We start from the raw sequence: 27,235 nt of genomic DNA, 5'->3' as shown, positions 1-27,235 counted from the left end.
TGTTAACTTTTCTTCATAGCTGATATGTTCCATTCCTTTTATTAATTTTGTAGCCCGCCTGTGCACTTTTTCAGTGCCATAATATCCTTCTTTAGAACAGGTGCCCAAAATTGCACAGCATATTCAATATGTGGTCTTACCAGCGATTTATAAAGAGGCAAAATGATATTCTCGCCCCGAGAATGAATGCCCTTTTTTTATGCATGACAATACCTTACTGGCCTTGGCCACTGCTGATTGACATTGCACATTGTTGCATAGTTTGTTGTCTATAACAATTCCCAAGTCCTTTTCGTGTGTTGTTATCCCTAATTCGCTTCCCTTGAAGAATGTCCTTAATGTCTAAAGAATATATAGAAACACAGAAGATGTGTACCGTTTATTTTATTCATAGTGAGGGACATGGGAAATGTTAGAGCATATATTTTTTAAACAAACATTAAAAAAATTGCTGTTTACTATAACCACACAGTCACTTACCGGCTCCCTAAAGAGATCACTGATTACACAGCCACACAGTCATCTAATGGCTCCCCCTACAGACCACTGACAATACAGCCACACAGGCATCTAGCAGCTCTCCCTACAGACCTCTTACAATATAATCACACAGTCATGTACAGGCTCCCTATAGAGATCACTGATCACACAGCCACACAGTCATCTACCAGCTCCCCTTACAGACCACTGACAATACAGTCACCTACCGGCTCCCCCTACAGACCACTGACAGTACACAAACACAGGCATGTACCGGCTCCCCCTACAGATCACTGACAATACACAAACACAGGCATCTACCAGCTCCCCCTACAGACCACTGACAATACAGCTACTCAGTCATGTACCGGTTTGCTATAGAGATCACTGATCGCACAGCCACACAGACATGTACCGGCACCCCCTACAGACCACTGACTTCACAAGCATGTACCGGCTCCCCCTACAGACAATTGACAATAGAGTCACATAGGCATGTTTCAGCTTCCCCTACAAACCACTGACCACACAGCCACACAGGCATGTACCAGCTCCCCCTACAAACCACTGACAATACAGTCACATAGTCATGTACCAGCAATACTTACAGACGATTGACCAAATAGTCACAAAGGCATACACTGGAACCCCGTACAGACCACTGACCATTCAGTCACTACCGGCTCCTTCTGCAGATTGCTTGGCTTATAGTCACACTATGTGCAAGCTTTGCCTAGAGATCACATATTGCCTAGAGATCATATCCTAGATTTTCCAGTGGTAGTTGAGAGCATTGTATCATACTGTGACAGAGAGAGAACCAGATTCCCCTACCAGGAATTGTGCCCTACAGTCCGATAGAGCATGTGCTGGCTCCCCCTACAGGGCGGTTCCTGGATTCCCTTACAATCTGTGCCTTACAGTCTGACAGATCGTGTGTTTATCCACAGGGCATTGTGCTGTATTGTAACATAGTCAGCATATCGACTGCAGAGCAATTGGTCATATAAAGACACGGAGCTGCCTATCTATATCAAATAACCCACATTTCCCTGTAAATAAAAGCTGTCCCTGTTTTTATTCCTTAGAATGTTACCAAAGCATGAAAGTCTATTTATAAACATTATGGCTATATTTATGAAGGAAAAAAAAGTTTAAAATTGGAACAATCAGCTGTGAAGCCTAAGGAACATTCTGTCACGTTGATTGTTCCAATTATAGGACTTTGGTGCTAAATCACTTTTTGTTCACATGGCCCTTCTGGTCCATCCTAAGAGCCAGCAGACTGCTAAGTTGCAAGCTAATTCCCATGTCAGGAAGGTATTGGGTCTAACATTATCTCGTGGTATAGCCACATCCACATGCCATTCATGATGTTAGATGACCGTTCTACCAGTCTCAGCATCTTCACATACTGACTGGCAAGCAGAGGCTCCATTGCATTAGGACTCCGGTACCACACTGCAAAATCACATTTCTACCCATAAAGTCGAGCATAGCAAGCTTGGCAGTATGGCTTGCTGTCATGCTCCCGGAAGGTCCCTTTGTTCAGCTGTCGGAGACAGAAGGTGCAGTTAAGGTGCTGAGGGTGAAACTTCTTGCCCATTGCAGTTACACAACGACCTGTTATTGGCTGGTCACATCCTGCACACAGCGAGCCTCGGCAGGAGTGATAATGCGTTTCACACAGAGGAAGGCCATCATTTTCAAAGAAACTTCCATTGATGAACGGCGTGTGACAAACCTAGAAAAAAAAAACCACAATCTATGATATAAATAAATAAAAAAATCCCTGCCTTCATAGTTTCCTATCCCTGGCTCTACAGTCCCCTCTCCATGTCTCCTTATTATTATTTATAAAGCGTCAACAAATTTAGCAACGCTGTACAATTACAATGGGTGTACTAAGAGACACATATTTAAAATCAGATGAGTTGGACTCACAGAAACAACGGGGTCGAGGGCCCTGAGCTTACATGCTAGAGGGAGTGGGGTATAGTGATACAAGGTAAGGGTAGGGTGGAAAAGTAGCTTGTTAGAATAGTATTCGCTCAGGACTTTGTGTTTTTATTTTCGTGTTGACAGTTGCAGGAGACGAATCAGGGTGCAAGGAAGGAAAGCTGTTAACCGTTTAACCTTTTAATTGATACACGTTCCTAAAAAAAAGTGAGCTTTCAATTATTTTTTGAAGTAGCGGAGATTGGGTGAGCATCTAACAGAGAGGGGAAGGGAATTCCATGGGAACGGTGCAGCCCTAGAGAAGTCTTTAAGGCGAGCATCAGAGGTAGGAGTATGGACAGAGGCTAGATGTAGATCTTTGGCAGAGTGTTGGGGCCTATATGGGACATATTTGTGTATTAGGGAGCAAGGCTGCCATCAGAGCTTTTGGGGCCCCTAACACAGCCCAAGTCTGGGTCCCTGGGGGCCTGCCTCCAAGCCTGCCCACAAGGCCAGCCAACCAGCCCGCCCAAACGGCCTGCCTCCAAGTTCGCAGTTTGTGTAAAGTTGACACAGGGTGTGTTTGTGTATTGGATGCAACATGTGTAAAGTGGACATGGTGTGTATTAGTACATGTGTAGTGGATGCAGTGCATGTAGTGGATGCAGTGTGTGTATATTGTGTGTGTTTGTATGTTTATATATATATATTTATACACATACACACAATTTGTGTTTGAATGTAAGCATGTTTTTGTATGGCGTATGTGTGTGAATGTGGATGTTTGAATGAAGGAATGTAGGCATTTGTATATAATGTATACACTTCCACACATATTTATTCACAGACACACAAAGATACACACACTGACACACCAATACACATGCAGACACACAGACACACACAATGACACATAGTTACACACAGATATTACATAGTTACATAGCTGAAAAGAGAATTGCGTCCATCAAGTTCAGCCTTCCTCACATATGTTTTTGCTGTTGATCCAAAAGAAGGCAAAAAAACCTAGTCTGAAGCGCTTTTTTGCAACAAACTAGGAAAAAATTCCTTCTTGACCCCAAAATAGCAGTCAGATGTCTCCTTGGATCAAGCAGCTATTACCCCACTAATTAGAAATGATATCCCTGTATGTTATGTTTTTGCAAGTATTTATCCAATTGCAGTTTAAACATCTGTAGTGACTCTGATAAAACCACCTCTTCAGACAGAGAATTCCATATCCTTATTGCTCTTACTGTAAAAAAAAACAAATCTTTGCCTTAGATTAAATCTCCTTTCTTCCAGCCTAAATGTGTGACCTCGTGTCCTATGTATAGCCCTGTTTATGAATAGATTTCCAGATAATGTTTTTTACTGGCCCCAAATATATTTGTATAATGTTATCATATCCTCTCTTAGGCGCCAGTTTTCAAAACTAAAGAGATTTCCATTTTTTAACCTTTCTTCATAACTAAAATGCTCCATTCCTTTTAAAAATGTTGTAGCTCGTCTCTGCACTTTTTCAGGTGCCATGATATCCTTCTTTAGAACAGGTGCCTAAAATTGCAAAGCATATTCAAGGTGTGGTCTTACCTGCGATTTATAAAGAGGCAAAATTATATTTTCATCTCGAGAATTTATGCCCCTATTCATACATGACAAAACCTTACTGGCCTTAGAAAGTACAGATTGACATTGCATATTGCTGCCTAATTGGTTGTCTATAACAATTCCCAAATTCTTCTTGTGTGTTGTTCACCCTAATTCACTACTATTTAGGGCAGTGATGGCGAACCTATGGCACGCGTGCCACAGGTGGCACGCCGTGCCCTTTCTGTGGGCACGCGGCCATAGGTCGCTGGGGGTGGGGGCCGCTGGCTGTCGGTAACAATGCAGAGTAGGCACCTGACTGCCCAAAACGGCAGGCATCTTGTCTGCTTCCATGTCGGGAGGACCCGAAGGCAGGGGGAGAGATCTGGGAAGCAGCTCTCCTGTCCTCCGGCGAACAATCTGTGTGGAGCATTGCCGTGTGTTACCATGGCAACGCTCTACACAGCATTGTGCAGCAGGACAGGAGAGCTGCATTTATTACAGACTGTAACAGGGCAAGTTGTGAACACATAAGACCACTGTGAAGTGGATTGTAGTACGGAGGACAATGGCATGGACCAACATCTTAGCCGCATCTGTGGTTAAATAGGGGGAGGTGCGCGCTATGTTTTTGAGATGGAAGCAGCAGGATTTGGTGATCGACTGGACATGAGGGTTGAAAGAAAAGGTTGGAGTCCAAGAGAACATCAAGGCAGCGAGCTTGTGAGTTAGCGGTGATGGTAGCGCCGTTGACTTGGAGGGTGTAACATATTCATCCTCACCTTGCTAGTGATTGCCTTGCCGGCAAGTGCGGTGGGGCCGTTCAGCAGCCATGCGTCAATATGTCTGACCCCTGCAGCATGTTGATGGACGCCGGACGCTGCGGATCTACACCAATTTGTAACCCCATGTCTGCCCATGGCATGGACAACGTCGACGTGTATGTGACGTCACGTAAAGGACGCACACACACGTTCTGGGGTCAAAGGCCGGTTACAGCCAATCGGATCCACAAGAGGGGTATTTAAGCTTACCTATTCCTTCTGCTCATTGCTGGTTTCCTTTAGTGGTTGTCCGAGAGTGGGTTCCTGAGCATTTATTTCTGGTATATGACTTTGGCTTCGTTTGACTTCTCTGTATTCTGGTATCCCTGACTTTTGGTTTTCCCCCATCCTTGTGTCTCTTTCTGTATCCCTGACCTCGGCAAGTATTCTGACTATTCTTTGGTACGTTAAGTCATTCTAAGGCCCGGTAAGACGTTACCTTTTAGTCCTAGGTGTGATACAATTCTGTGTGCTGGATCAACTTCGTGCTCACATGTGTTCAATTGGTAAAGTTGAAAAAAAATATATATTTTTTTTTTTTTCTGTGTTCTGGTTTTCCCCCCTCTTTTGTGTTGCTGCTTGATTGATTGTGGGAGTGTTCATTAATTGCACCTGTGTGGGATTTGTATCCCCATAAAGGCACACACCTACCTCACTGCACTTGCTCGCATTACTTGAAAGCAAACTCTATTAAGTAGGAGTTAGAAAACCAGGAGTTGAAACTAACAAGGGGTTTAAACTATCAAGGTAATTGTTTTATTGTTCTGTATCTGGGAAAATGAATGTTAGCAAGATTGCAGGTTTGACTCAATGCACATCTTGTTGCATCTATGGATGCCTGGATGTACCCGTCCAGGGTCCATACCTCTGTGATGGTTGTGTGCGAGTGGCTTCTCTGGAAGCTCAGATTGGAGATCTCGAGAAGCAAATCGCAACTTTGAGGGAGATTGACAATCTTGAGAGGAGTCTGCTGCTCACTGAGCAGAGTTTAGTGGGGACAGGTAGTGGAGAGAGAGGAGATAAGACAGATGGGGAACAGGCATGGAGCTGGGTGACAGTGGGGCGAGGAAGCAGGGGAGGGGAGGGAAGAGGAAAGGGCTAGCTAGTCCTGATTTGGTGCAACCTAGCAGATTTGCCAGTTTGAGGGAAGATGTTGGGAGCATCAGCTCAGGAGTAGCTGTATTAGAGGAAGCTGTTACTTCTAACAGCCCCCCTAGTACAGGTGGGGATCAAAATGTAAGGAAGGCAAGACAGGTTGTGGTGGTAGGGGACTCTATCATTAGGAGAGCAGATTGGGCAATCTGCCGCTCTGATCGGCTCAACCGGACAGTTTGCTGTCTCCCGGGTGCTCGGGTCCGGCATGTTGCTGACAGAGTGGATGGATTATTGGGAGGGGCTGGGGACGACCCAGCGGCAGGGCCAGATTAAGAGCCCAGCGGGCCTGGAGCTGACAATTATGATGGGGCCTAATTACAGAATCTTATCGACCAAAAACACAAACAGTCATACCTCCCAAGCGTCATGTATCTGATGGAGATGGTGTTTGAGGGAAACTCAAAGGATGCAGCTATAAGAATGCACATACTTTATGCTAATCTCTCTCTAATTTATGCTTTCATCTTTCAAGTAAATCCATACCCCCTAACAGCAGTGTTCAGTGAAGCAGGAAGTCAAGGGGCAGGGTAAAAGGGTGGGCCACTGATGCGAATCACGTGACTAGAACTGCCAAAAGGGTCGAACATGCCCAAAAAGGGGGCATGTCTGTCCAAAGAATTGGATGCCCAGTCCCCTAGTCTTCCAGTGTCTCAGTGTCCTCATTTCTCCCCGTGTCCCCATGTCTCAGTGTTTCCCTTGTCACTAGGATACTAGGGGACACTGAGAGACATGTGGACACAGTGAGACATGTGGACACAGTGAGACATGTGCACACAGTGAGACATGGGGACACTGAGACACTTGGGGACACTGGAAGACATGGGGGCACTTTTGGATACAGACATGGGGACACTGGGAGACATGGAGACACTGGGAGACATGGGGACACAGACACTAGGGACACCGAGACATGGGGACACAGACACTGGGAGACATGGGGACACAGACACTTGGAGACTAGAGGACACTGGGAGACATGGAGACACTAGGGACACTGGCTGGGAGGCATGGGGGCACTTGTGGACCCAGACATGGGGACACTGGGATACATGGGGACACTGAAACATTTTGGGGCACTGGGAGACATGGGGACACTGAAACATTTTGTGACACTGGGAGACATGGGGACACTGGCTGGGAGACATATGGACACTGGGAGAAAGATATTTGGGGACACTGGGAGACATGGGGACACAGAGACACTAGGGACACTGAGAGACTAGGGGACACTGGGTGCTGTGGAGACACTGAGACACTAGGGACATTGGCTGGGAGACATGGGGACACTGGGAGACATGGGGACACTGGGACACTAGGTACACTGGTTGGGAGACATGTGGACACTGGGAGACAGATATTTGGGGACACTGAGACACATGAGGACAATGAGACTCTAGGGACACAGAGACATGGGGACACAGACACTGGGAGACTAGGGGACACAGGGATAGTGTGGACACTGAGACACTAGGGACATTGGCTGGGAGACATGGTGACACTGGGAGACATGGAGACATGGAGACACTGTGTGCCTAGTGTCTCCAAATGTCTATGTCTCACAGTGTCCCCTTGTCTGTGTCCCCTAGTGTCTCAGTGTCCCCATGTTTCCCTGCTGCCTTTCCCCTCCATCCTTCACTTCCCTGAGCTGTCTGCAGACTGGGAGCTGCTGTCTGAACTCTCTGTGCTGTGTAGCTGCTCCCCCGTGGGAAAATGGGCCTATTCCATGGGCCTGGGCCTAGAGCTGCAGCTCCATCAGCCCCTATATTAATCCGGCCCTGCCCAGCGGTCATGGTCCATGTTGGTACCAATGACAAAGTAAGAGGAAGATGGAAGGTCCTAAAGAATGATTTCAGGGAATTAGGTAGCAAACTTAAGAAAAGGACCTCCAAGGTGGTATTCTCTGAGATATTACCTGTGCCACGCACTACAGTGGAAAGGCAGTGGGAGATTAGAGAGGTCAATGCGTGGCTGAAGTCTTGGTGCAGACAAGAGGGTTTTGGTTTTTAGAGCACTGGGCCGCCTTTGCGATTGGGTACAACCTTTATAGTAGTGATGGATTGCACCTAAACGGGAAAGGGTCTGCAGTGCTGGTGGATAGGATAGCTAGAAGGTTGGAGGAGATTTTAAACTAGTAGTAGGGGGGGAGGGGAGGGTCATAACAATCTACAAAATGTAGATAGGAAATAAAGGAGATGGGCTTTAGCACAGTGTAAGGGGGGTGGAGACGGGGGAGGGGCAAGCTCAGAACAGAGAAGCTATGTAATATTGATAATTCACAAAAAGTACAAGTGACTCATGATATTAAATGTATGCTTACTAATGCAAGAAGCCTAAATAACAAAATGGGGGAACTAGAGGCATTAGCATACACTAAACAATATGATATAATAGGCATAACTGGAACATGGTGGGATGAGACACATGACTGGGCAGTTAACGTAAATGGGTACATGTTATTTAGGAAGGATAGGAAAAACAAGAAGGGTGGTGGGGTATGTTTGTATGTCAGCCATGATTTAAAGCCAAATCTTAAGCAAATGGAATGCGATGAGGAAAATGTGGAAGCTTTATGGGTAAATATCTGCTTGGGGGAAAAGAAGGGAAACCAACTATTGGTTGGGATATGTTATAAACCACCTAATGTTAATATTGACGAGGAACAACAACTGTTTGAGCAAATTGAGAAAGCTGCAAATCTGGGTAACACTTTAATTATTGGAGATTTTAATTACCCGGACATAAATTGGGACAGAGTGACTAGGAGCTCAGCAAAGGGAATTAGGTTTTTAAACTTGTTAAATGACACCTTCATGTCACAACTTGTACAAGCACCAACTAGAATGGACGCTTGTCTGGAGATGGTTTTAACAAACAACGTCGATCTTTTGACCAACATTCAAGTAGGTGAGCACTTGGGAAATAGTGATCACAAGCACACGGGGTATACAAAAACATATAATTTTAAAAAGGCCAATGTCAATAAGTTAAGGGCAGCTTTACAATATATTGACTGGCATAAACTCTTTAGTGAAAAGAACACTGAGGATAAATGGATCATCTTCCAACAAATATTAGAAAGGTACATTTCTCAGTATGTACCATTGGGAAATAAATATAAAAGAAACAAATTAAAACCAATGTGGCTTAGTAGAGAAGTAAAACAAGAGATTCAAAATAAGAAAAGGGCATTTAAAGCATTTAAATCGGACAAATCAGATGCATCTTATAAAAGATATAAGGAAGCAAATAATGAGTGCAAAAAGGCAATTAGATTTGCTAAACTTCAAAATGAAAAAATGATAGCGAAAGAGAGCAAAACCAACCGCAAAGCATTTTTTAAGTACATAAATTCTAAAAAAAAAAAAAAAAAAAAAATGAAAGTGTAGCTACACTAAAAACTGAAACAGGGGTGTTAGTTAATGAAGACCAGGAAAAGGCAGGAATTTTAAATAACTATTTCTCCTCCGTATATATTAAGGAAGAACCTATGTAAGGAAGAACCTATGTAAATGAACCTATGTAAATGATTACTACTAAAAACTTGCAGAATAATTGTAATTGGTTAACTCAAGAAAAGGTGCTGCAGCAACTAAAGAAAGTTAATATAAACAAAGCTCCAGGGCCTGACGGTATCCATCCACGTGTACTTAAGGAACTAAGTGTAGAAATAAGTGAACCTCTGTTTTTAATCTTTCAAGATTCTTTTCTTTCAGGAAGTGTTCCGGAGGATTGGAGGAAGGCAGATGTGGTTCCTATATTCAAAAAGGGTTCAAAATCCTTGCCTGGAAATTATAGACCTGTGAGCTTAACTTCTGTGGCTGGGAAAATATTTGAAAGGTTATTAAGGGATAATATTCAAGAATTCCTTGAAAAGAACATGGTTATCAGCAAAAATCAGCACGGTTTTATGAAGCACAGGTCATGTCAAACTAACTTGATTGCGTTCTACGAAGAAGTAAGTAGAAGTATAGATCAGGGTGTTGCAGTGGATGTGATCTATTTGGATTTTGCCAAGGTATTTGATACAGTTCCAGACAATAGATTAGATTAGTGTTCAAACTCAAGGAAATCGGTCTAGATGAAAATGCTTGTTCTTGGGTAGAACATTGGCTTAAAAAGAGAGTACAAAGAGTTGTCATTAATGGTAAATTTTCAAGCTGGACAGAGGTGGCAAGTGGTGTCCCTCAGGGGTCTGTTCTGGGACCCCTTCTATTTAACATTTTTATAAATGATCTTGAAGACCGCATTGAAAGTCATGTTTCATTGTTTGCAAATGACACAAAACTTTGTAAAATAATACAATGTGAGCAAGATATTACTTTGCTGCAGAGGGATTTAGATAGACTGGGGGACTGTGCACTCAAATGGCAGATGAAATTTAATGTTGAAAAATGCAAAGTTATGCACTTTGGCGTAAAGAATACACAATCAACGTATACCCTTAATGGAAGTGAATTAGGGATAACAACACACAAAAAGGACTTGGGAATTGACATAGACAACAAACTATGCAACAATGTGCAATGTCAATCTGCAGTGGCCAAGGCCAGTAAGGTATTGTCATGCATAAAAAAAAAAGGGCATTCATTCTCGGGACGAGAATATCATTTTGCCTCTTTATAAATCGCTGGTAAGACCACATATTGAATATGCTGTGCAATTTTGGGCACCTGTTCTAAAGAAGGATATTATGGCACTGAAAAAGTGCATAGGCGGGCTACAAAATTAATAAAAGGAATGGAACATATCAGCTATGAAGAAAGGTTAACAAATTTAAACCTATTTAGAGGGGATATGTTAACATTATACAAATATATTCGGGGCCAATACAAACCGTTCTGTGGAAATTTATTCACAAACCGGACTTTACATAGGACACTAGGCCATGCGTTTAGACTGGAAGAAAGAGATTTCGTCTAAGGCAAAGGAAAGGTTTTTTTACTGTAAGAACAATCAGGATGTGGAATTCTCTGCCTGAAGAAGTGGTTTTATCAGAGTCCATACAGACGTTCAAACAGCTACTAGATGCATACTTGCATAAACAGAATATTCAAGGATATAATCTTTCAATGTAGGGTAATAACTGCTTGATCCAAGGATAAATCTGACTGCCATTCTGGGGTCAAGAAGGAATTTTTTTCCTAGCTTGTTGCAAAATTGTGCTTCAAACTGTTTTTTTTTGCCTTATTTTGTATCAACAGCAAAAAAACTAATGTGAGGAAGGCTGAACTTGATGGACGCAAGTCTGTTTTCAGCTGTGTAACTATGTAACTTGTAATCCTGACAGAGGGAGACAGACACAGGAGTAGAAACACTTGAGGGAGGAAAGACCATAAGTATTGTTTTGGACAGGTTGAGTTTAAGGAAGTGAGCAACGATCCAGTTGGAAATAGCAGAGACGCAGTCAGAGACATGAGTCAAGATGGGCGGAAAGAGATCAGGAGAGGACAGGTAGGTTTGCATGTCATCGAAATGGTATTGGAAGCCACAGGAGCATAGAAATAATATTGGAAGCCAAAGGAGCTGATGAGTTTCAAGGGAGGTAGTGTAGATCGAGAACAGTAGGGAACCAAGGACAGAACCTTAGTCCCCTGGCTCTATAGTCCCCTCTATCTTTCTCCATAGTCCCCTCTACTTGGCTACATAGTCCTCTCTCTCTGTTTACATAGTCCCCTCTCCTTGCCTCATAGTCCCCTCTTCTGCCTCCATAGTATCCTCTCTATGGCTCTATAGCCCCCTTTCCTTGCCTCTTCCTTCCTCCATAGTACCCTCTCTCTGGCTCCATAGTCCCCTTTCCTTGCCTCCATAGTCCCCTCTTCCTGCCCCCATAGTCCTCTCTCTCTCTGGCTCTGTAGTCCCCTCTCCTTGCCTACAAAAGTCCCCTCTCCATGCATCCATAGTCCCCTATCTCTGGTTCCATATTCTCCTCTTCCTGCCTCCATTGTCTCCTCTCCTTGTAATGGATTCCTCCATTCCTGGGACTCGTAGAGAGGCTTAGATGCCAGTCTCCGTCCCACAGACTATGGCCCCATGGAACTATACATCGCTTCGGAACGTTAACTGGGTCGCTATTGGACACCATATGTGTAATCAGAGTGCTATACATCCTGGGATGTATGGTTTGTCTGGGTTCTAAGTTGGAGAAGAGGATTTTGGGGCTCTGATTTCCATGCACTCCATGTCTGGAGAGGCCCCTGACAGACAGATGTTGTGAAGGGAACTTGTTATTTACCAGTAAAAGCCGTTTATGTTATGAATGTTGTGATCACTGCCTCATTCAACCCTGCGGTCACTGGCAAACACCACCAGGGACACCATACACACATCAAAGTCTGGCAATCTAGCCAAACCCAGATACTGGTGTCCACCATGCCAATATCACATTGGCCAGTGCAGGCATGTAGAACAGTGATTTTACAAACCGCCTGTCTTTGCACAAACCCACATAGTTCAAGGCTGTTTAAGGCAAACAAAAGAGGGTAGGAGAGACATGGAAACAGATATTAAAAATAAAAAAAGTTGGAGTAGAAAGGAGTCTTATGAGAGAATATGGCAGACATATTGAGAAAGAAGATTTGTCCTTTAAAAAACAAAAACAAATGTTGATTTTAATAAATATAGATAAATAAGACACTATAGCCACTGTACACTCAATCTATAGCCCCATTACCGTCACCTACTACAGCCTCCTCCTGTCAGGATCGGGACAGGGATCCAACACGCAGCGTACAAACAGTAGCCAGATACGTATACCGGACCTTAGAATGGCCGGACTAACGTAAGTAGTACTGTAGAGAATAGTCAAAGACAAGCCGAGGTCGAGGGTAACAGAAGACAGGTGAGCGAGAGACAAGCCGAATCAAGGGTACAGAGGTAAGCAGAGTAGGATAAACGAGCCGGGTCAAAACCAAAAAGAATAAGCAGAATACAAGCACTGAGTGACTAGAACAAGCTAGAACCACGACAGGGCAATGAGCTAAAGAAAGATGCTCCATTAAATACCCTGTTCAAGAAAGTAACCACGCCTCCGAGGCGTCCTGATTGGTCCTGCAGCAATTGACTGACAGGTCGTTCCGGGTAGCGTCCTGCCGTCGACTTCCGGTCGTGATGCTGTAAAAGGCAGTCACTCCCTCGCGGCCGGCTTAACATGACCGGATAGACCGCGAGGAAGGAAGCCATCAGACCGTCTGGATGGAGGAACGGCTAAGTCTCTACCTCTTTCGGAGGTAGAGACCACAGGTACCCTGACAGTACCCCCCCTCTCAGATACGCCCACCGGGCGGAAGGTACCAGGGCGAGAAGGGAAGCGAGAGTGAAACGCCCTGCGGAGACGGGGAGCATGCACCTCCTCCTGAGGTACCCAACTTCTCTCCTCAGGACCATAACCTTTCCAATCGACCAGATATTGCAATCTCCCTCGGGAGATTCGAGAATCAACGATGGAATTGACCTCATACTCCTCCTGACCCTCCACCTGAACTGAGCGAGGAGGGGCGATTGCGGAGCAGAACCTGTTACATATTAGAGGCTTTAGTAAAGAAACATGAAATGAATTAGGGATGCGTAAGGCATTAGGCAACGCTAAACGATACGCAACTGGGTTAATTTGAGAGAGGACCCTGTAAGGTCCAATATATCGAGGAGCAAACTTCATGGACGGCACTTTTAACCGAATGTTTCTGGTACTTAACCATACTCTATCGCCTGGAACAAACACCGGTGCTGCCCTTCTACGTTTGTCAGCATGTTTTTTAACCAGCATAGAATTGTGCAGCAGGATTTGTCGAGTTTGATCCCACAACTTCCTTAAATTGGCCACATGAACATCCACCGACGGTACCCCCTGAGAAGAAGACTCCGAAGGAAGGATGGAGGGATGAAAGCCATAATTCAAGAAAAAAGGGCTAGAATGCGTAGAATCACAAATGAGATTGTTATGTGCAAACTCCGCCCAAGGAATCAAACCGACCCAATCGTCCTGGTGTTCCGAAACGAAACAACGTAAATATTGTTCAACAAATTGGGAGCCTCTGTCAGAGACAATTTGGGAAGGTATCCCATGCAAACGGAAAATCTCCCTAGCGAATATCTCCGCTAATTCGGGCGAAGATGGTAGTTTAGGTAAGGGAATGAAGTGAGCCATTTTAGTAAATCTGTCCACCACAGTGAGGATGACAGTCTGCTTTTTAGAGATAGGAAAATCAACAATGAAGTCCATAGCCAGGCAGGACCAAGGCTTCTCAGGAACTTCTAAAGGGTGCAGAAATCCGCATGGAAGCGAATGAGGTAGCTTGGTCTTGGTACAAACCTCACATGCCCCGATGAATTCTTTAATATCTTTACGTAAGTCAGGCCACCAAAAATCTTTAGAGACCAGGGCATATGTCTTGCGGATGCCAGGATGCCCAGCCACTTTGCTGTTATGGAGACAGCGTAGCACCTCCAGTTGGAGAGCGGCAGGAACGAAGTGTCGATCCCCAGGAGTCTGTTTAGGTGCCATATGCTGAAACTTCATGATCTCGGAAAGCAATGGAGAGTGAATCCTGAGATTCGTGTTTGCGATGATATTCCCCTTAGGAACTATGGAGGACAGGACTGGTTCAGTTATAGTGGATGGTTCATATTGACGGGACAGAGCATCAGCCTTGGAGTTCTTAGAACCAGGTCTATAAGTGAGTACATAATTAAAGTGAGTGAGAAACAATGACCAGCGAGCCTGTCTGGCGGATAAGCGCTTAGCCTCCCCAATATAAGACAAGTTCTTATGATCCGTTAAAATAGTAACAGGGTGTAGTGTCCCTTCCAGTAAATGTCTCCACTCCTTTAAAGCCTTAATGACCGCTAAGAGTTCCCTCTCCCCGATGTCATATCTGCTCTCAGGCCCAGATAATTTTTTAGAGAAGAAACCACAAGGGTGTATTGGTTTATCCACCCCTAACCTTTGAGACAGAACAGCCCCAACTCCGAGGCATCGACCTCGAGCAAGAAAGGCAGAGTCGTATCAGGATGGACTAGAATGGGAGCCGAGGCAAAAAGTTCCTTGAGAGTCTTGAAAGCAACGAGAGCTTCCTTAGACCAGATCTTAGTAACAGCCCCTTGTTTGGTCATATTGGTAATAGGCGCAATGATAGAAGAGTATCCCTTAATGAAGCGCCTATAGTAGTTGGAAAAACCAATAAACCTTTGAATAGCCTTGAGTCCTTTGGGCAAAGGCCAGTCTAAAATGGATTGGAGCTTTTCAGGATCCATTTTAAAACCTTCCCCAGAAATCACATACCCAAGAAAGTCTGTCTGAGACTGATCAAACCTGCACTTCTCCAATTTGCAGTATAGACCATGTTGCAGAAGTTTGTGTAACACCTTTCTGACCTGTCTATGGTGAGTCTCAATCTCCTTAGAGTGTATTAGTATGTCGTCCAGGTAAACCATAACACAATCATGTTGAAACTCCCTAAGTACCTCATTAATCAAATCTTGAAATACTGCAGGAGCATTGCAAAGTCCAAATGGCATCACCGTGTATTCGTAGTGACCATACCGGGTATTGAATGCCGTCATCCACTCATGACCCTGCTGGATTCTCACCAAGTTGTATGCCCCTCGGAGGTCTAACTTAGTGAAGATTTTGGAGCCCTTAAGACGATCAAATAACTCTGTAATCAGTGGGATGGGATAGGCATTTCTGACAGTTATTTTATTCAAGCCTCGGTAATCGATACAAGGTCTCAGCGTGCCATCCTTTTTCTTAATGAAAAAGAACCCAGCCCCGGCCGGAGAAGAAGACCTCCTAATGAATCCCTTTTCTAAATTCTCCCGAATATACTCCTCTAGAACCGAGTTTTCCTGAACAGACAAAGGATATACATGACCCCTCGGAGGCATAGTCCCGGGTAGAAGCTTAATTTTACAATCAAATGACCTGTGGGGCGGTAAAGAATCGGCATTCTTCTTGTCAAATACTGCCTTTAAGTCTCGTAAAAGGTCTGGTATCTGTCCTTCTGTGGACTGAGTAGGATTCTCCGGTATGTTAATGTTAGCTAATGGAGAAACCTTGCCTAAACACCTTTCCTGGCAGCCCTGGCCCCACGAGAGTATCTCCCCTAACTCCCAATCGATAATAGGGTTATGTTTCTTCAACCATGGGTACCCCAGAACTATGGGAACGGAAGGGGACGAAATGAGCAAAAGAGATAACTTCTCCACGTGTAGGATACCAACATTTAAATTAATGGGTACGGCCTCACGAAAGATAACAGGATCTAGTAGTGGTCTACCATCTATGGCCTCAACGGCCAAGGGTGTCTCCCTTAGCTGGGATGGGAAATTGTTTTTAATAGCAAAGGCTTGGTCTATAAAATTCTCAGCAGCACCGGAATCTATCAAAGCCATAGCCCTGACTACTTCCTTCTCCCAAGTTAAGGAAACTGGTAGCAGAAGCCTGTGATCTTTATAATTAGGAGTAGAGGACAAAATAGAAACACCCAAGGCCTGTCCTCTAGAGAGACTTAGGTGCGAGCGTTTCCCGGACGGTTAGAACAGTTTGAGAGTAAATGACCTTTGGCTCCACAATACATACACAAACCCTCTCTTCTCCTGTACTGTCTTTCCTCCTCAGAGAGGCGGGTATACCCTATCTGCATAGGTTCAGGAAGCAAAGATACTGTGGAGTCAGGACTTGGAAAAGCGGGGGCTAACCTAAAAGAAGTCTCCGATTCCTCTCTCGAGTGTTCTGTCTCTCTCTTAAACGTTCATCTATACGAGAGATGAACGAAATTAAGTCTTCTAAATTCTCAGGGAGTTCTCTAGTAGCAACCTCATCAAGGATTACATCAGATAGGCCATTCAAAAATACATCCATATATGCCTGCTCATTCCACTTGACTTCTGACGCCAGAGACCTGAACTCTAGTGCATAATCCACAAGTGTTCGGTTCTCCTGTCTCAGGCGCAACAGTAATCTGGCTGCATTCACCTTTCTACCTGGAGGGTCAAATGTTCTTCTAAAAGCAGCTACAAATGCATTATAGTTATACACTAAGGGGTTATCGTTTTCCCATAATGGGTTGGCCCATCTCAGAGCCTTCTCAATAAGTAGGGTGATAATAAATCCTACCTTTGCCCTATCTGTAGGATAGGAGCGAGGTTGCAATTCAAAGTGGATACTAATTTGATTTAAAAAACCACGACACTTCTCAGGAGCCCCACCATAGCGTACTGGGGGGGTAATGCGAGAAGAAGCACCCACTGTGGCTACCTCTAGACCTGAACTGACAGGAGAAATAGGGGTATTATGTATCTCCTCTGGTGGGTTATTAGCACGAGATAAAAGTGCCTGTAGCGCAAGCGCCATCTGATCCATTCTGTGATCCATGGCTTCAAACCTAGGATCAGGAGAAGCAAGCTGACTGTTTGTACTTGCAGGATCCATTGGCCCTGTCGTAATGTCAGGATCGGGACAGGGATCCAACACACAGCGTACAAACAGTAGCCAGATACGTATACCGGACCTTAGAATGGCCGGACTAACGTAAGTAGTACTGTAGAGAATAGTCAAAGACAAGCCGAGGTCGAGGGTAACAGAAGACAGGTGAGCGAGAGGCAAGCCAAATCAAGGTTACAGAGGTAAGCAGAGTAGGATAAACGAGCCGGGTCAAAACCAAAAAGAATAAGCAGAATACAAGCACTGAGTGACTAGAACAAGCTAGAACCACGACAGGGCAATGAGCTAAAGAAAGATGCTCCATTAAATACCCTGTTCAGGAAAGTAACCACGCCTCCGAGGCGTCCTGATTGGTCCTGCAGCAATTGACTGACAGGTCGTTCCGGGTAGCGTCCTGCCGTCGACTTCCGGTCGTGATGCTGTAAAAGGCAGTCACTCCCTCGCGGCCGGCTTAACATGACCGGATAGACCGCGAGGAAGGAAGCCATCAGACCGTCTGGATGGAGGAACGGCTAAGTCTCTACCTCTTTCGGAGGTAGAGACCACAGGTACCCTGACACCTCCCTCTCGATACACACCAAAACCCATATCCCCCAGACACTACAGCTCTAATCACCACCACCCACTAAAGCCACCTCCCTTCCACACACTACAGCCCCTATCCCCCATACACTAGCACCCCCACCCACTACAGTCACCTCCCATCCACACTCTATTGCTCCTATCCCCCCCAGACACTACAGCTCTAATCACCACCACCCACTACAGCCACCTCCCTTCCACACTCTACAGCCCCTATCCCCTATACACTACAGCCACCATCAGCACCACCAACAACAGCCATCTCCCTTCCACACACTACAGTCCCTATCATCCCAGACACTACATCTCCCATCACCCTCACCCACTACAGCTATCTCCATTCCACACACTATAGCCCTTATCCCCATACACTACAGCTCTCATCATAGGCGTGACTAGAAAAAAAGAGGCCCCAGTGTGAAAATTGGGCCCCCCCATGTGTCTCTCCCACCTGCCCAACCCCTCCATGTGTTTCTCCTACCTCCCCCAGCCACTCCATATGTCTCTCCAAAAGAAACTATTAAGTAGTGCTTCCCCTGGATGGAATTTCACATAACCAAACGCACTTGGTCGAAGGACTGGCAGCCATTTTCTCTCCTGAACACAGGTAGCGGGATGAGGTCGTCGAACACCTGGAACCCTTTTTGGATTGAGGACCTCACAAACTTTGGAGAAATTCGACCGCTACTTGCTCCGTGCCCCAACCAGCTAGGGGAGCGCTTTTCTGGAGAAAGAGACTATCAACCAGGGGTCGCTCCCTAGAAGCAAGTCACTATCTTTAAATAATGATCGCACAGGAACCCCTGATCGGAGACCAGCCATTGCCCTACTTTCTATGAAACTATTTTCGGCTTCAACCTCGTGGCCAGCCGGTCAGAAATTTACCCCGGTGGCGATTCTATTCTACCAAACGGATCTGAGCAATATTTGGACAACTTGGGCGCTCGGATCTGGGCTATGCGGGATACTTGTGGGGTTCCTGTGGATACTTTTGGGGGATTGTATACATATTTTGTATGTTTCCCTGTCACTGAGAGATAATTGAGTTACAGTTGTTTGACTCAATTATCTCCCAGACACAGTGACGCCAGGGAGTGGCTTGCTATACTCTTGTATGGAGACTCCATGCTGGGAGTCTGTGTATAAATTGAGCATTTGTGCCTGAATAAACCAGATGACTCCCAGAACTATGTCTCGTCTAGTTACTAGGGGAAACGAGCATAATCACACAAGGTTCCAGTCTGGCTGAGAGGGAGAATAGTGGAGGTAACTATTCGGGTTACCCTGAGTCCGGTATACTGACAGACACACTCACTGACAGACACACACACTGACAGATACATACAGACACTCACTGACAGACACACTCTGAAAGACACACTCACTGACAAACACACACATTCACTGACAAACACACACTGACAGACACACACACACTGACAGACACATACACTCACTGAAAGACACATACACTAACTAACAGACACACTCACTGACAGACACACTCACTGACAGACACACTCACTGACAGACACACTCACTGACAGACACACTCACTGACAGACAGACAGACAGACACACACACACACACACACACACACACTGACATACTCTCACTGACAGGCACACACACATTCTTGCACTCTCTCACAAATGGATTTAATTTTTTGAGCACCATCCAGCCTGCCTACCTCTCCCTGGGGTCCGGTGTGGAGCTGTGATGTGACAGTTCCTCACTCCTCCGGCACGCAGTTTAGTATGCCGGGGCCAGAATGATGTCTTATTCCGGCTCCCGGCATCACACAGGGCACGAGGGAGGAGTAAGGAACTGCAAGATCAGCCTCCCTCGCCACCAGGTGCCTGCCTCATCTCCCCTTCCCCCCCCCCCCCCCCCCCCATGGCCTGTGGGATAGGGGTTTTAGTATTTATGGGGGATGCAGACTGTATGAAAGTAGAATATGGAAGTGAGCTAGCTGTAGTGTGTATAAGGGATCAGAGCTGTAGTGGGTGGGGGTGATGGGGCTGTAGTGTATAGGGGGATAGGGGTTGTAGTGTGTAGAAGAGAGGTAGCCTCACAAACACAACTCCTTGCCCAATCCTTCTTTTGTTCTCTGTTATTTCACTTATGGGGACACCAGAGACACCAGCAAATGCAGAACAAGCATGTCATTTTCTCCATGAGCTCTGCGCAGGGGCTGCCCAGGAGGGCCATCAAACTGACATGCCCACCTTGGGAGAATGTGTCATTGGTGATGACATGCCCCCTATATGGCCCCACCCCCTCCTATTAGATTTAAATTCCTCTGCCTGTAGTCATTTATATTTAATAATATCTCTCTGTTCACCACAAGGAATGACTGTGGTTTTTATGTGATCTGAAAATACAGTGAGTGCACTCTGAATAACTAGAAATATCTCAAGTCTGTGGCCGTGGTAATTTGTCTGTGATTCTCCAGATGATGTGTTTGTCAAGCAATTACACAGCCAGCATGTTAGGATGTGACACTCACATTACACACGAAGCAGTGGGGATGCCACAGACCACCAAGTGCTGATATGTAGCTCTCCATCACCGGCTCGGTGCAGCCGGCACACACAGCGCCAAAAAGACGGAAATAATCATCTGCGCAGTACTGAACGCCATCTTTCTCGTGGAACCCTGCCGCAAGACACAAAAAGAAACACAGATTGTTCATCCTGAGATTTATTCGTTCTTTACTTCACTTCCCAGTGAGAAATAAAACGAAATTCGGTCTTTAATAGTAATTACTGCAAATGGTCATGAAATACATGCAAATATATTTTCACATATTTGGTCTCTATTATTATCAAGAAGACTTTAAAGTATTAATAAAAAAAAGTTTTTTTCAAAATATTAAAATATCCAAAATGATATTTAAAAAATTACACAATTAAATGATTTTTCATAATATTGTTTTAAAAGTTTATCAGCTAGGTTTTTCTCTAGATGTGGGGATAGTGTGGCATGTAAGATTACTAAAATGAACCCACAGATATGTAAAAACGACACCTCTGATGCTTACAACAGGAAGTTTAGCAGGAAATTCATTAAAATGACAATGATCGGGAATTCAGACGGAATTTTGAATTAAAGGCCATGGTGGTCAACTGCTGACTTGTGAATTTTTTTTCAATTAAGCTACGGTATTTAAGCATTCAATGTCAAATTACTTTTTTTCATGACAATTCTAAATTTAGTGAGTGAAGTCGCTAATTACTTGCAATGCAAAAACAAATATTGATATGCTCACTTGCCCAAGCAGGTACCCGAGCATTACAACTAGAATTGCTAATCAAGAGGTAACGTTAGGAGGAACTTTGAGAATCCAAGACATCGAACCATGGTTTGAATATAGATTTTGAATTACATAAACTTATGTGATGTCTTTTTACAATACAGTTTGATTTTCTATTTGTAATTTTATAATCTTTCTTATTTTTTATATATTTTGATGTATATTTTCTACATATGTATTAAGTGATTTTATTATACCCTGGTGTAGTAATTTATATTGCATTATATAGGTCACCACCACAATCAGTGATTTTTTTGTCTTTTTTTTTTATTTCATTTCGGACCTTGTATTGAAATAAACGTATAAATTACATACAAGGTCAATGACCTGGCAAAAATAACCGATATCAAAAAGAAAAAAAATGCGGATACATATACCACTGAGTAGAAAAACACAGAAATTAGATGCTCACTATATACTTAAATTCAGAAGTCAATCTTACAAGGTTTCCCTAAAACATTGTAGGAATCAAGATAGGAAACAAATACAAAATATAGATAACCGCACCTAGAACACAATAATGCCCATAAGTGGAGTCACATATAGATCATATATACGTACTATTTTTTATGGGATCTTTGGCTGTTATACAGTGTATTATATCTCAAAAAGAAAGGAGGAAAAACAGAGACAATAATAGTGCAGTATGGGCAGCACCTGACCGCCATGCTGGCTGGCCGCAGGGAAAAACAGCTAAAAGGTTACCGTGGTCCCTGGGAGCACACTCGGCAAAGAGGTGGGAGAAGCTGCCAGCCGACACAGAAGCAACTAATCAGACCCAGCAGTCAATCCCTGGGGCATGCCGGACGGCAGAAGCAAAGTGCGCAACACCTCTCCACATCTCCAAGGCGGCACTGCGACATTTGCCAGCCGGACCGCAACAGAATGACACCAAAAGGCTGGAGGGTATGGGCTGAGGCGAACTTTTCGCCATAAGGGGACTTCCCAGCTTTCCTCCTCCATACTGTGGACTCTGAATGGGAATGACTTAAGCACATCCTTGCCCTCACTGAGGGTGCAAAATGCCCTATATAACTACAATACACATTAGTACTCAGCTGCCTGACGCTGGGATTGCGGGGTGTCCCCACACTATAAGCATGTTTTCCTCTGATACCTAACAGGTCCCCAGGGCATACCTAATGTTTTTATGTTTGTTTTAGGCCTGTTGCCCACATAAGGTGTTTTAGATGCCTCTATGTTATTAATTTGCCAACTGACCCCTATTTAGCAACCATAGTCTACACTGATTAAGCCTATACAATCATAGAAATGTGCTACCGCATAGGCAGACAAGCCAGATGTAACACCACCACGTCAATCAGCCTAGCAGGAGCATATCAGAATAATCTTATATGTACGTTCTCTGCACAAGCCATGCTCTCCTCCTATGTCTCTCCTCTACCTATGTCATATGCAGTATGCTAACATATTCAACACCAAACGTGAACCTAAACTACTGTACTAGAGATCATATTAATATTATAAAAATGTGCCTGTATATCGAATGCCATGACATGTAATACCAATGTTCACCTATTCTACCGGATGTCGCTGTTGTGGCGCACGCCGGCTGTTTGTTCATTCTGTGCACAATCAAAATAAAGAATAACAAAAATAAAAAATAAAAAAAATAATAATAGTGCAGTATGTCTTTAACACAGTGAAATAGAGTGCTATAACAAAAATTAACTCACAATTTACAGAGCTACAAAGAGCTCTGCTGTATTGGGCGTAAATGGTACAATCCCTGTCACAAGATATATTTTCAGCTGCAGACTTTGGCAGTGTCTCGGATATGTGGAAACAAAAATAGGGATATCCAGTAGTGCAATATGTATATCAAAGTGACTGTGCATTTACAAAAGGATAGGTATCTTACTCACATGAACTAGAGCATGGACTTGCTCTAGTATTTAGCGCAGCAGTGGTATAATCCCCACCCGGGATATATGTGATTCAGGAAGCCAAAACATTTTTTAAAAAAATTAATTTAAAATAAATTACATTTATATTTAATTAAATTTATATTTAAATTTATATTTAAAAGGATTAATTTTATTATGGTAAACAGAATATATGTATATTAAAAATAAAGGGTGGCGGAGCCAGCTCTCGGCATGAACGGTCGCACACCTACGGCAGCCCTAAAAGGCCCAAAATCACCCCATCACTTGGCAGACAGCCTGCTAACACCCCTCCACCGATGGGGAGGAGAACGAAAAAGCTGCGTCCGAATGGGGTTATAAATGGGGTTTCCCTGTACCCCCGCAACAAGGCATATCGAGCTACTCCTTTACAGGGCATGGTCCCCACTAAACCTTGACACATGCGACACACAAGCATACATCATGCCTCCACATGCACGCTCACTCCAGATCGCAAGCACATATGCCAAACCTAACTCTACGACCGGATCAGAAACCACTCTTTTCACACATAAACACTAACCCTACGTTGTTATATTCTGCGAATAATCTTTACTATTCTAAAATATTGTGCCGTTACTCAATATGCAATGTTTTTGTTATACTCTATTGCTACTGAGCTTGTTATAGCTGTCGTGGCTACCCAAGCATGTTGTTAATGAATACACAACAAAAATAAAGAATAAAAAATATGTATAGATTAAAAAGCAATCCAAATGGAAGACAGAGCCACACTTTACGTGTTTCACCCTGGAGGTATATGCACAGTCACTTTGATATACATATTGCACTACTGGATATCCCTATTTTTGTTTCCACATATCCAAGACACTGCCAAAGTCTGCAGCTGAAAATATATCTTGTGACAGGGATTGTACCATCTACGCCCAATACTGCAGAGCTCTTTGTAGCTCTGTAAATTGTGAGTTAATTTTTTTATAGCACTCTATTGCACTGTGTTAAAGACATACTGCACTATTATTGTCTCTCTTTTTTCTCCTTTCTTTTTGAGATATCATACACTGTATAACAGCCAAAGATCCCATAAAAAATAGTACGTATATATGATCTTTATGTGACTCCACTTATGGGCATTATTGTGTTCTAGACGCGGTTATCTATTTTTTGTATTTGTTTCATATACCACTGATTAACTGGACTCAGTCACTTCCTGACCTACTCTTCTCCTATTCCAAACTCTGCTTTTTGGAATATAAACACATACGGAGTTGCCTGGTTGCCACGGGCATAGGCCTAGGACAGTATTCAACGGTGTTATAACCAATCTCAGCTTAACTGTTTTGTTCCTAGATGTGTTATTCAGTTAGTCATGTAGACTATTTAACGAAGTTGGCAGCACACATGTGCTCACACATTTCAAATATGTCATAACCTGTTCATAGCTTAACCTACCCAACCAGCACTACCCACGCTGAACTAGCCAGACCTGCTTGAATATTGAAGTTAGAATATACCTAGCATGTACCTTAATCGCTGACCTATACGTTATAACACACAGGTCACACGAAGAGTAGCAGTGAGCTGGTAGACTAGCCCGCTCAGTATAAACCATACCTTTTCGCTGTTGGACTCGCATGGCAGAGGCATAGCGCACCCTGTAGTATCTTAATCGAGTTTAATGTAATTTAACACAACAGTAAAACACTAGCACTAATGCAAATGTTCCATAAGTTGTATTGTTCTTCAGAGCCCTGCAGCCTATGTAGGTACAGCACAACAAATCTACCACTAGCTCAGCAGGTCCTACACCAGTAAGACTCATGATCACTCTTTGGTCATAGATTATAGTAATTTACTGTAAAACAGCAGTTACCTGGCCTGTATAACTCATGGCTAGTTATAGTATATTTCTCAATTTTGTTTTTATTTGGTTTCGATCTTAGAAAAGCTTGTTATTCTATAATTTTACAAAAGTCAGTATGATAACCTGAAACAGTATTTTGTCTGCCTTCTCTTACAACTGACATATTGATCTAATCCTCGAAGAATCCACATAATATATAAAAAGTGCAATGTTCTGATATGCCAAACACGTCTTTAGATGTTGACTTAAAAGCTGGCAATAGCTGTTGTGGCATTGCTTGCCTCTTTGTATTTCTTTCGTGCACAATAAAATAAAGAATTTAAAAAAAATAATAAAAAAAAACACATACGGAGTTATTCACTAAACATAGGATCCTGTGACAATGATTGAATTCCGATAGACATGGCAATGCTCATATTTGCTAAAATATGGTCTGAATTCGGTCTCCCCAAGCATATCTGCAGCAATCGCCCACATGCATTTGGTTTGTGGATTAAAATCGGAGCTTTCATATCCGAATACTAAAAGAAGCGTAGGATTTAAAAGATTCACAAAGCACCCATATTACTAAAATTTAGCTTGCATGCATCCAGTAGATTGCTCAAGCCAATGATATTTTAAGATCTATTTGCCAGCTGGCAGCTCTAATTAATTAAACAGGTGTGGGGGTTGACATGCTATTCCACCAAATTATAACAGCTCCTCCCCTCTTTCCCTTTGGGTGACTAAAGGTCCACAGTCCCCTTGACACCCCCATAAAAAAAAATCTCTACTTACACCCCCTGGCAAGGACTGGGTCATCACTCAAAAGATCAGATGAAGAGCAGTCTGGGTTATTAAGATGATATAAAAGGAGGTATTTCTGGACAGAGTTATACTGCTCGTAGAATAATCTGTTTAGAGTTAGTCCATTGTTCATTGGGAGATAGAGTCGGCTTATTCGTATATTTAATCTGATTTTATATTGAGAGCTTATCCAGGATGTATCACATAGATTAACTAGAGTAAGAGGGGACAGAGAGACTGTGTGTCCGAGGCAGATATGCTACTTACCTTCTTCACCAATTTGTTTTCTGCATATTTTGCAACAAAAATGCTCTGGATGCCAAGTGCGACCAAGTGCCGTAACCATATTCTGGAAAAGCAGGAATAAAGAGGGAAGATTATGTGAAGGAAGATGCAGTAGAAATGAAGAAAGGGTGCTTTGATTTACCTAGAAAGCCACACAGCTCATGGAATGTGACTCCAAACCTGTTGGATTAAGAACGTTAGCAAGTTTGTTTAATCTTTATTTCTCTCTGCATGAAAAATATATATTTTATAGTAATTATAACGATGGACATCTTGTTTATGATCCCATTAGCCCAAGATTATTTTAATTTCTGTACTGTTAACTTCTGCCATTTCTACTGGAAGGAGAGTCCATATACTAACTTCACTTTTAGTGATGTGCATGTTTAAATGAATTACTGCCTGCTAGTGAAAGGTGATTCTAGGTACCAGGAAAAATGAAAAGAATGGACATAATGGTAAACCTGCACTCACAGCGGAGGTACAAGAGGATTTTAATTGGGTATACAATGAACAAGGAGTGGATAAGATTAAAGAATATAAAGAAATGAAAGGAGAATAATACTGCTGTAAGGGAGAGTACAGACTGATGTTTTTTCCATACACAAAACATGGTTACCTTCAGGATGGGCGAGTCACACATTGCGCATCGTGGAGCATGTAATGCAAAATAATCTCGTTCACAATATGGGTGGCCGTCCTTCTCAAAGAAATTAGTGCTGCCAATCAGTGTGTGGCAGTGGGCACAGGCAAAGTGCTCGGGATGCCAAGTATGTCCTAAAGCAGTCACAACCTAAAACAATGGTTACATCATTAACCCATTTTATCATTAGCATTATCGATACAGCAAGCTCATTATCTCTTTTATAAGTAGAATTAGCGCTATCCAGATATGATCTGAGATTCAGCTACGGGAAAACTCGACTCGTCAAGTGTTTTAAACACCTTAATTGTTACAGTTTTTACTTAAATTTAAGCAGTTCAATCCCAGAGATTTACCTGTTTAGGGAAAAAAATTGTAATTGGATGCAATAGTTAGAGCAGGAGTTAGATGAGGAGGGGAAGAGCTGTATAAGCCTAGTGGA

The 27,235-nt window shown here is 43.5% G+C and overlaps 1 protein-coding gene across 1 annotated transcript in view; it reads right to left on the bottom strand.

Annotated features, from left to right (window-relative positions):
* Positions 1–368: 368 nt before the first annotated feature.
* Positions 369–27,235, bottom strand: part of LOC134572122 (transforming growth factor beta-1-induced transcript 1 protein-like) — a 40,408-nt gene continuing 13,541 nt past the window's right edge. Inside the window, exons 8-13 of the mRNA XM_063430956.1 lie at positions 26,770–26,943; positions 26,133–26,214; positions 20,520–20,668; positions 1,002–2,224; positions 790–804; positions 369–703 (exon numbers count right to left, since the gene is read on the bottom strand). Of these exons, the coding sequence (XP_063287026.1) occupies positions 1,958–2,224; positions 20,520–20,668; positions 26,133–26,214; positions 26,770–26,943 (672 nt within the window). The 3' untranslated portion in view covers positions 369–703; positions 790–804; positions 1,002–1,957. The remainder of the gene's footprint in view (positions 704–789; positions 805–1,001; positions 2,225–20,519; positions 20,669–26,132; positions 26,215–26,769; positions 26,944–27,235) is intronic.

Source organism: Pelobates fuscus, chromosome 8, assembly GCF_036172605.1.
Source record: "Pelobates fuscus isolate aPelFus1 chromosome 8, aPelFus1.pri, whole genome shotgun sequence".
Classification (NCBI taxonomy): domain Eukaryota; kingdom Metazoa; phylum Chordata; class Amphibia; order Anura; family Pelobatidae; genus Pelobates; species Pelobates fuscus.
The sequence above is the reverse complement of the archived record's forward strand: the minus strand, read 5'-3'. Positions and strand labels throughout refer to the sequence as shown.